At 32.6% G+C, this 12,059-nt stretch overlaps 1 protein-coding gene across 1 annotated transcript in view; it reads left to right on the forward strand.

The window, feature by feature from the left end:
- Window positions 1–493: 493 nt before the first annotated feature.
- LOC131844744 (aminopeptidase N) overlaps window positions 494–12,059 on the forward strand; it is a 33,492-nt gene continuing 21,926 nt past the window's right edge. The window contains exons 1-4 of the mRNA XM_059193703.1: window positions 494–535; window positions 7,180–7,270; window positions 8,833–9,095; window positions 9,855–10,049. Of these exons, the coding sequence (XP_059049686.1) occupies window positions 7,205–7,270; window positions 8,833–9,095; window positions 9,855–10,049 (524 nt within the window). The 5' untranslated portion in view covers window positions 494–535; window positions 7,180–7,204. The remainder of the gene's footprint in view (window positions 536–7,179; window positions 7,271–8,832; window positions 9,096–9,854; window positions 10,050–12,059) is intronic.

Raw genomic sequence — 12,059 nt, forward strand, 5'->3', positions numbered from 1 at the left:
TATTGAGAAAATCGTCTGTGTTATAATATAGATAAAAACAGGTTTAAACACAAATAAGTTTATGGGAAATAAAAGCACATATTTACCTCTCTCTATAATGTGTACTAAACGCTAAAGTTAAAAAAAAATAACAATCGTCGGTGTATTTGTCACCTTTTTACGCCTGAATGGATCTTAATGAGGCTTGACGTAAGGATACATTATTATTCTAAAAATTAACTACCAAAGAAACATCTGGAGGTTACCTCGTTTTATTTTTCATCTGGTATGACATTTACCCCGAGGATACCACGTTACGAACAATCCTCCCCCCCTCATAATGATTATGAAAGCATACCTTGGGAATGCGGGGCGTTCACGTGTCATGTCCGTAGCACCGAAATTAGCATTAACGTCACAATGGGAGGTAAATAAGATTAGCAATAACAATCGCAATCAGTGTGTCATCAATGCCAACGAGCTACATCCTGGCAATTGAGCGGGATTGAGGAGGGAACAGGCCGCAGTCGCGCTCCGAGCCTGGAACCACCGTCTGGTGAGTACGACAATGTATTTTTTTATGCTCTTCAAGACCCTCAAGGTCTTATAGATGATATTAATTTAATTTATATACGTACTGATGACACGATCCTACTTCGCACGGAAGCAATTACTTTAAGGATATCTAATTTAGAAAAATTAAAGAAAATAATTTAATAAATAGTTTGTTTAATTCCGCTTAAATTTAGCGGAATTAAAGAAAATAATACAAATTCATTAAGTAGTGAAATGGATTTCCTCAAAATAACACCTAATACTATAAAATATATAAAAAATACTGCCTATGACACTGGCTGACAACTAGTAGTAGCTTACTGTAGTACTGTAACTAGTAGCTTACTGAAGATGTAAGAATTTTCGTAATCAGTAAAGTACTTTTTGATTGCGTGTATTACAGACAGAAATCAATTTATAACACGAGTATTATTGGTTACTAGCTGTGCTGTGCTCTGATACATAAACTATATTACTGTAAAGTTTCATAAAGATCCGTACAATAGTCCTTGCGTGAAAGAGTAACAAACATCCATATTATCTTATATATAAAATTCTCGTGTCACAATGTTAGTTACCATACTCCTCCGAAACGGCTTGACCGATTTTTATGAATTTATATATTAAAGAAATTACATATGCATATTCGGTAGGACTGAGAATCGGCTACTATCTATTTATCATACCCCTAAATGATAAGCGTTGTCTACCTCTAACATTTATTTTTTATATTTTTATAATATGGCATTAAAAATACATACAACCCTAAATTTTCATACTTTTGTCACCAACCACTATTTTTTATATTAATATATATGACAACGTTTGCGGGATCAGCTAGTTATACATATATATATCGAGTTTACAATATTATTTAGATTAAGATGTAATCATATATATGGGATATGTACTATGGATATTTAAATATACAATTTGATTGCTATTTGGATTGTCCTAAGGGATTGTACGGTTTAATATCAGCTGTTGAAATTCATCATAGAACAGCCCTTTCCTAATTAAAATTCCCAACCACCTCGATGAACAGCTCTGTAGCGCATTTTTTTAGAAACTTTCTGCCACGTACCTACATAAAAAAAAATTCACGTGACATATTTTCTTACTGATACGATACTCTTTTAGAAAAGAAGGATTTATTTCCTAAAAGACCGGTAATAATTTGATGTATTTTGATTTATAGACGACATACATTTAAGCAATTATGTATAATATCTAGGCATGGTTGGGCAATCTGCTTTTTAGTCAATTGACGTGCTAGGTATTGGCATGTTACATTGTGGGCTCTGTGCTCAACATCATAAAAAATATAACAACAATAATTTATATTCAACAATATTTCTCTAACAATTATAAGTAATTGAGCTGCCGTCGGTTTTACCCGCATGAAATTTGTAGCATATTTGTAATTCTAATGTACAAGCTATATTGCTATAAAGATTCATCAAAATCTGTAGTCAATAGTTATCCGCAAAAGTTATATAAAAATCCATCCATCCATACTAACAAACTTGAAACTGAAACTGCGGGTCTATATTTATTCTGAAGCTATATTACTGATAAAGTAATAAAGATTCAATTGTCCATCCATACTCACAACATTCGCGTTTATAATATACCTAATAGTAACATTCAAATATATATCTCTATGGAAAACAAAAGCATTTCAAACATAACTTAAGCCAATTAAAATCCTAATTTGTACACCAAACTATTTAGTTTTATTTAAAGAGCAGATTAGGGACAGGAGAGATTATTTTAGGGGTAGGATTTCAAGGGATTCGTATGATATTAGATTTAACGTAGTTACTGTGATAAAAAAGTTATTAAATAACGGTTATATAATACTTATTATGAAATGTGCCATCTAAAATTTATTTCTATGGTGCATGACTATATAATTTATTCTATTTTATTTTCAGAATTCAGAAACAATTTGCGTTGAGTTTGAAATTTGGAATTATTATGTTACATTTTTCTAAACTTTCGTGTTTAATACACATTATTTATATTGATTTTCAACTAAAGACATGATACAGAATGAATACATCAGAGAAAGTATGAAAGTGGCACCGATGTCAGAGAGGTTAAAGAGTAATCGTCTATCGTGGTATGGACATGTAATGCGTAGGAATGAAGATCATATCCTAAGGACGGTGTTACATATGAATGTGGATGGTTATAGGGGTAGAGGAAGACCGAAAAAGAGATGGATGGACTGTGTGAAAGATGATATGGTGAGAAAGGGAGTAAATAACGGAATGACTGCGAACAGAGATGAATGGAAGAGAAAAACATATTACGCCGACCCCAAATAAATGGGATAAGGAAGAAGCAGATGATGATGAGAGGTAAATATAGGTATTTACCTCTCATCATCATCTGCATATTATTATTTTAATTTTTTACAAGTTTATTGTAACTATAGGTAATTTGATTCTTTTATTTAGATGATTATTGTAATTACATAAATATGTTTCTCGAATTACATTTCATTGGTAGGTAGATTAAATGGCCAGTTGACCTAATTATTGTAGTATGTATTCCTATTAGAATAAGAAGTTTTCAAGTCGATTATTTTTTTCATGTACATTACGCAATATACTTACCAAATTCGAACTATGTTCTTAGAAAAAAGTATTTTAGGATATGTCCCAAGTCAATTTGGTTACGACTGATAGTAGTTTTTCTTAGATTTTTCTTTTATCTACTAACCTTTCTTATATTTCTTACAATCTCATGGTCAGAGAATACCAATCAATCAAATGTTATCAATTATTATAATATGAATATAACCGTGTCATTTCTTTGCATTGATAGCTGTATTTATTTGTTTATTACATATATGTAAACCTACATATATTTTTAACCCTAACATTTATATTGCTATATGAATAATAAAAGACGTAAATAAATTGTAAAATGATTTCATCGAATTGCATCACTATTATATGTGACATAGAGCTTCTGGAATTCATTATACCTGTGGGTTTAGCTATATAATTAATAAACATTAATATAGTGTCCGCTTAGGTTTAATAATACGCCATGGATATAATTACTGTACGTTTAAGAACGTAATAATAGATGCTATTGGATATTCAATAGGTATATTTAGCTAGCCGGCACGGTGTCTGAAAGGACTTTGCTTTCATTTCAGTAAAACAAAAAAGATACTGGCATATACCTCTTATATAGACAAAGATAACTTTTGTTTAAATTTGGAACGATTTTGAAATGAATAAGGAATATTTTCGCGCTATAATTTGTGCCAACTCTAATGAAATTCAATGAAAAGGACGAACACGGGACGGGTGTACCGGACTTACTTATTTGTTTCTTGTTGAAAATGAATGGATTTATCTTATACACACATTTCAACAGAAGTATTTAGGAGTATATCTATCCTATTAGATAAGGTTTTATGAAATACCTGTGCTATAACTAACTAATTTGTTCTCTGTGTATTGAAACTGAGTAATAGTTATTTATCATCTATAAGTATTTAGTACATATTCGTACAATGTCAATATAGAACTCATGACAATGATTTAATTATTTACGTAAGTGACCAATACTTCTGTGCCTATATAAATAAATTCTAGTAAATAAAATTTCTGTGAACTAAATTTAATTTTTATTATAAGTATGACTATGAATTTGTATGAAATTATTGTAAATTAAATATTGTATTGGGTGAATACTGCTTTAATACAGACTCTAAAAACGTACGTAGATGAGTAACTTGAAATAGTTCATGATTTGATTTGTATAGTTTGATGTCGGCACTACCTGTTGTAGTTTTAGTTTTTCATAGGTAAATAACAATATAATAAAAATACTGAGAGAACGAAGTTGTATTTGAAGGATTATCAAGAATGGAAGTAAAAGAAATGTAAAATAACAGAATTAAAAATTTAGAATAGAAGTACATTTTTGTTCAGCCAATGACAACACTAACAAGTTCGTACTGAGGCAGTTGGTCGCCAACACTATGGCGATCAACTGCCGCGAAATCCTTAGATATTTTTATTTTTAAATTTATATTAGAAAACTGTTCTTTGTATGTCATGTTTTTTGATACAATCTTATTTTGTTCATTATTCTTTATTTTAGTTCGCCGCTGCATTGCGATATTATATTAACAATAATAATAATAACAAATAAAAAAAGAAAAATGTGCAAACAAAAGGCACCTTATCGCAATGCGATCTCTTACAGATAACCTTATATCATTATAATCTACATGTTTTAATTATTTAGACTAATACAGGCCTCCGATCTATTGCAGCTTGGAACAAAATAAAAGGAATTTTTGGTATGAATCTATGTAACAATCTTTGCAATAAATACAATTTTTATTGTAAACAAAATATTAATTGTGTAAAATTTTGCAAATCTCTCTTTAGGTTGTTAAATACATTCTTGGATGAGTAGGTAGTGATTGTTAATGATGTTTTATTTTGGTTATTTCATTGTCTATAGTCCAATTAAATCTTATTTATTAATTATTGTACCAAATTGTAATTTAACACTATATTTTATGTACCAATTGTCACAAAATAAAATGATTGATTGAACCAAAATTGAAATATCAATCAAATATCAAGTTTGATTGATATATCAATTTTGGTTCAAATCTCAAAGGACGGTAAACTCTCACATGCTTGAAACGTGTTGTTAATTACTCTGTGACCACAGAGGCCAATACAATACAACGTTGGAACAATAATTAAAAAAAATTGTTGGAATTCAGTTATAACTGTTTAGGCAAAGAGAAACAAAAAATATATGAGGACATAAATTTAAACGAATTTATCCATTAGTGAAGGTGTATTTATCCATTAGTGAAGACGTAGCACCAACCAGACTTCTACTCTTTATCCAGCAATCCAGCTTTATCGCATCTTAATTGGAGTCGAATCTCCTAATCATTCGTTTCTAGAATCTTCTTGTCTGGATCGTCGGTGGATGTATATTTACACATGAAAGATCTTTTTCCATGGCGGCTATCCATATAAGTCGAGGTCTTTCATGCTTCTTTTGTTCAGGATTGACGTTTAGTATCTTTCTAGTCGCATGGTCTTCCAGTCTTTTTATGACGTGACCGTAGCACCATAATCTGGACTTAGCTAATTTATCCACTAACCACATATATAAACTACTAGCTGTTATCCGCGGCTTCCCAGATCTGTTTTTTTTTTTAATTAAGTCAAAAAGTATCCTATGTTCATTCTAATACCTCTAAGAATATTTGTCCAAAATTTCATGATGAATATCCTTACTTTTACATTTATAATATTAGTAATGTTAATCTATAGTATGTACATCTTTTACAAAAGCTAATAATAATAATAATCTCAGGACAATTCACACCAAGTTAAGACAAGTTACGACCCAAGTTAAGCTAGCTAAAGCTTGTGTTATGAGTACTAGATAACTGATACATATACATAGATTTTTTTGTAAACATACATATTATACATAGAAAACACCCAGACCGATACAAACAATCATACTCATGAATACAAATGTTTGTGCCGTGCGAGGAATCCAACCGGTGACTATCGGTCGTAAAGAGGTGTGCTAGACCGCTAGACCACTGAGGTCGTCAATCGTCGTCAAAAAGCTGTCTCCCTTGTGAAAGTATCTATACTGTAAAAATAACAAAATTCTAGCGCCGTATTTCATTAGCTCAGTTAGCGTTGGTTAGCTCTGAAACCTGAAACATTTTGTTAATTAAACAATTTTTAGTATCTTGGCGTATAATATGAATACCTTTAAGGAAGTCTGTATTTAATTAGGAAAGTCGACTGCGGTTAGTTTACTCTCCTAACTCGCTTCCTGTATAGTAGTTTTTTTTAATTTGTCATCCATTATAATTGTAGCATACTCATTTCAGTAAATTAGAAAGAGATCATTACTTGTCCAATCACTCGATGCCCAAAATTCGACCATAATGTAATGATTTTTAAGTTTAAACTTTATTCAGATTCTGCTGTCAAAGACTAAATAGCTGTTTAGTGATAAGGCCGCCCATTATTACCTCTGTTTTGCACTTAGTAATAATATGTTTATATCTATTAGTCCATTATTAGTATATGTAACTTTATTTTTTATGAGGGACGCAAGAAAAAGTTTATTATTATTATATTAAATTTATACACGTATGTGTATATTTGCGTTTCAAAAATATGGTAGAAATGTTTTTTCAAACAGATATAATGTATCTTTTTAAGCATTACTATAAAAAATATTGGTTTTCTGCACTCTTTCTCGTATAAACATTAACGGTGCCAAATTTCATGACAGTCCGCGTAATTTTTGTAAAAAGGATTTATTTTGGTACAGATTCATAATGCATCTGAATCAAGAAATAAAAATACATTAATTATTTTAACCACCTTAAAAATAATTAATTTATTATTGTATGTACTAGTTGAGGTCCTTGCAAGTTCATCTCAACCGACGTAGTTGGCCAAATGGTTCATTTGATCATAAACTATTAACATAGTCCACGAACTGCTTGCATTAGCAGAATATTACTTTTATTATAGTACTATAGACAGTATTTATTTAGTTATTTTTTTATTTAGTGTTGTATATTTGTTTTTTTTTCTGTTACAATAGGAGCAAAGATCTGGAAGCTCGGAAGATGTTCAGCTTGAGTTGTTTCGTTTGCCTGTGCTTCAGCGTGGTTCATTGTCTCCCTCCAGATAAGGTATGCGTTATGACTAAAGTATTGTAGTTTGATTTCATAGACATTTCTCATTTTTTTTTATGTAATAGTAATAGCAAAAACATTGCCGGCCCACCTGTATGTTAGTGGCAAACAGTGAACACTATCTCATTATGTCGCGCTTCAATAGAAAAACTGAAATGAAGCCGTTTTGTTGACTACAATAGATGAAACAAAGGTAATCAAGCAGATACACTATACTCAAGCAAAATAAGTAATACCTCGGCAGTAATTTCTTATTCAAAATCACTACTTTCTCAAATTGAAAAGATGAAATAATTGTGTAACAGTATAACGTACATTATTTTCTATTTAATGGATGATAATGGATTAGAACACTAACGTTTTATTCTGGCGGGGCACCAGTGGAGGATGATATGATAAGCATGAGGTCAGGTTAGTTAGACCATCGTGGCAAATTCACCAACCATGTGGAATCCATAACAATGGTTTCCAGGGGGTACCGCCTGCACGTCAATCTGACATGGTACGACTAGTACTAGCAATGGAAGCATTGGTCCACATTGTTAACAATTCCCTTCACCCGGTAATTTATAGTTCGTAGTATGTAATATTATGTTATCTGTGGTTCGTAGGCATTTTATTTCACTGGCGGGTGGTTCGCGTCATTCCATACTCAGCCATAAAATTAATTATAAATTGTCTATAATAAATATTTTTCACTCTGTTGTACAAAGTAGGCAATTTACAGTTCGTTTTACATAATCGAGTAGTAGTGTGATTAAATTGTTTGAATACGGAGAGTTCTTCGGAATTTATTGTGCATAATGGTATGCGGGACCTCTGTATCGAATGTTTGGGGCCCCGAGCGTTTCACATCCGACCCTATAGCCGCTACAACACTATAGTGCTGACATCCTGTTCGAAGCTCACCTTGTTATCGGCTTTTGACGTCGTTAAAAACCTATTTTGAGGCTCGCTATGGAATTACTAGTGTACTGAGAGTAGTTATGGATGATTTAGATATATATAGGAGCTATATTACCAATATACATATCCATTTTTAAATGTTGTCGCCACAGCACCTCGAAGTTCGAACAGGTAAAGCAAATAACCCTGGATAGTTCACACAGCACCGTCTAGACCCAAGCTAAAGAGAGCTTGTGTTATGGGTACTATGCAACTGAATACTACATACATTTTTAGCTGTAAATACATATAATACACATATAAAACGCCCAGACAAATACAATCAAAATATATTCTTCTTTATAGATATATTATCAATAATACGAGTTCTGTTTAATTTGTAGGTAGCTTGATTGTACTGTGTGAACAGGTCCAGTTGTATTAAGTATGTTGAGTCATCTCCCTATAATGATATTTCCGAACCGGTACGATGCAATGAAACCTGCAAGAAAATAGTAATAAAATCCGCAATAATTTTTTTTTCCTATTTGTAATTTGTTGTGTTATATTGGCAATAAATGAATTATCTATCTATCTAATCCCATATAATTAAAACATTAAAACACATTTAATCCTCAATTAAACTGCAATATCTTATGAGTCAAAATTTTTAGGTGTCAGCATTCCACATAATAAAAACAAGAAGTATAGACCTCAATAATGCTCATGGATTGGCTATGGAAAGCCGACTACAGAAGGTCGTTGAACCAACAGGCTACAGATTAGAGTTGGAGCCGTATCTTGAAGACGGTCTCTTTAAAGGCCACGTCAGCATTAACATTACATGGCTGCAGGATGCTGACGAGATCACCATACATTCCGCTCATGATATAGAGATAACCAGTACTGAAGTTAGAGCTCACATACCTGCCGACTCGTAAGTATTTTTAATTTTTACCAATAAATATGACAATATAATTATTCTGGATGAGAGAAATCGTATTGCTCCCCTTCTTTTACTCATTAATTCATTATTTACGTGCCACGCTCTTGTCGATGGAGCTCTTACCATTTTCCACAGTGGCAACAGCATCTTCCATCATGCCCTTTAAATGTTGATACAACACGACTCCAATTTTGTCTATAATTTGCTTCACGTAGCTGTGCCTTGGTCTTCCCCCCCCCCCCTTTCTTCTACTATTAGGTTAATAATATGATAATGTAATGTTTTCTTCGAAAGATTCAAGCATATTCAGATTTATTATTTTCAGAGGTACAAGTAAGGGAATATATAAAAAAAGACATATATTATATTGTAAATAGTTTACTTTTAATCTCCTTGTCGACTTCCTAGAGGTCTATTTGGATTGTTACACTAAATAGACCTCTATCTAATGTAGATCTATAATAGATATTAGATAATATGCTTCTAACAACCGGTCTGCTCTGATTATTAAGAGTCATTTCTAATGTTACTCGACCGTACATATTGAGTTCAGGTTATTTAGTAGTTTGTTTCCATATTTTTTTTACCTAAAATATAACGTTCTATACCATATGTTTAAAAGAGTAATAGACAAAGCTTTTTGCTCATTTTTCTTTGCCTGCTGCACTCCGAATGGGTAGTAGTATTTCTTTTTTATATACAATAGACAGTGGCAAGGTAATGATAATGATGTGTATATCTTATTTTTAGAAAAGAAGTACAGAAAATTGCAGTGAAGGACTTGTCAGCTGATCCAAAGAAGCCTATAGTTACAATACAGCTTGAGAAGGTTGTACCCAAATCATCCAAAGGTCGTCTGGATTTCAGTTTCAATGGAAATTTGGAGACAGCTTCTACTGAGGCATTCTTCAAGTCTACATATATTACTGAGCAAGAAGTTGAGAGGTATTCGATATTTCGAGTATTTTAACAGCCTCGATCTAGCGGTTTAACACTTTACTTTCAAAGTTGTGGTATTGTTTCCTTGCACAATGCAACCATTTGTATTCATGAGTACAATTGTTTGTATCGGTCTGGGTGTTTTCTGTGTATATTATTTATGTATTTACAAAAAATATACATTTAAGTATTTATATCAGTTATTTAGTACATATAACACCAGCTCTGCTTACAGTGGGACTAGATGGCGCTATGTTAATTATCCGGGGTTATTTCTTTGGCTAGGGTTATTATTCTTTATTCTTGTTAATCATTGTTATTTATTCTTGCTAATCATTAAAACGGTTGGACAGGATTTGACTGGACTCCAAACAACGGACGGGAGTTTGTTTGGTCTTAATGTATTCGATGTACATTATGTATGAATATCCAAAAATGTTTCTGATTCAAATATGTACATATATCAGTTGTCTAGTACCTATAACACAACCTCTGCTTAACTTGAGACTAGATGGCGCTGTGTGAATTGTCTTTATTATTATTCTTTATGTTAAAAGCATGTCTATAGATACATATTATAAAACAATGCCCCTGCTGGCTCTCTGTATGTTCGCGATGATCTCAAAAACTAACACGTATGACATCTTAGTCCTTTGGACTGAGTGATACCACGGATGTCACATGGTAAATTGACTGTTTATGTATATAGGCGACGGTTACCACTTACCATCGTGTGGACCGTTTGTTTGCCATCCTAATTACAAAAAAGACTGTTGACTTACCAGGCTCTCATAAGATTAAAACAGTTCACATATGTACGTTTATAACTCAATCCGAAGAAGTCAATATTCAGAAGCAAAGTTAAGATGTATCTAATAACCGTATTTATATTCAGTACATGCCAGGTTAATTCAACCCTGTGTTATAAGATCGCTCCGAGATGGAATGGCGATGCGGAATTTCAACCCCTTTATCTTTCTTTAGTGGGTTGTAAATCTGGGGTGTTATTTATACGCGTCTCATATTTATTTGCTCGGAGGGTTCAGTGTTTTCGAATATTAACGGCAGATATATTGTTATGTCTAGAATCATAGACATCACTCACGTAATGGCTGGTTTTTTAATTCATTATAACGGAATGGTTCGGTTTTTATGGTTTATTCTAGCGCAATGTTAGATTTACTGTATTTTTGACGGATGCTAATGGAATGGTGCACCCGCCTACGCTAACGGTTTACGCAGGCGAGGCACTAGTGGAGGATTATAAGATGAACACGAGGTTAGGTCAGTTAGAACATCGTGACGAATGTACTGGGAATTTATCATGACGTTTTTCAACTTGACATTATTAGCAACCTTAACTTTGCTTCTGAATATTGACTTCTGCATGATTGAGTTATAAACGTACATATGTGAACTGTTTTAATCTTATGGGAGCCTGGTAAGTCAACAGTCTTTATTGTAATTAGGATGGCAAACAAACGGTCCACCTGATGGTAAGTGGTAACCGTTGCCTATATACATAAACAGTCAATTTACCATGTGACATCCGTGGTACCACTCAGTCCAAAGGACTAAGATGTCATACGTGTAAACTCTTAATTTACATTAATAACAATGCCCTTCCCACCACACTGGCTGTGTTAAAATTTTAAAGTATAGTATTAAAGTCTGGGATAATTTTAGTGTTGTATTATCTTGTCTCTTTATTAAGAGTCTAAGCAGGTATATATGTTCTTCTATTTATCACATAACACTATGTTATTCTTGCACCAGAAATACAAGGTCTGGAATAGACTTTTTTAGATACTACAGGATTAGAGGTATGACATCGTAGTTCTCTGGAATAGCAATAAAGCAGTGGTATCACGAATATCATATGATATATTTGTGATGCTGCTCATGTTATGTCTATTGACGGCTTCGGTGATCTAGTGGTTTAGCGCACCGCTTTACTTCCGATATTCGCGGGTTCGATTTCCTGCACCGTACTCACATTTGTTATTCATGACTATG

Source organism: Achroia grisella, unplaced genomic scaffold (genome assembly GCF_030625045.1).
Source record: "Achroia grisella isolate CSIRO2021 unplaced genomic scaffold, CSIRO_AGI_Agris_v1 utg413, whole genome shotgun sequence".
Taxonomy (NCBI): Eukaryota; Metazoa; Arthropoda; class Insecta; order Lepidoptera; family Pyralidae; genus Achroia; species Achroia grisella.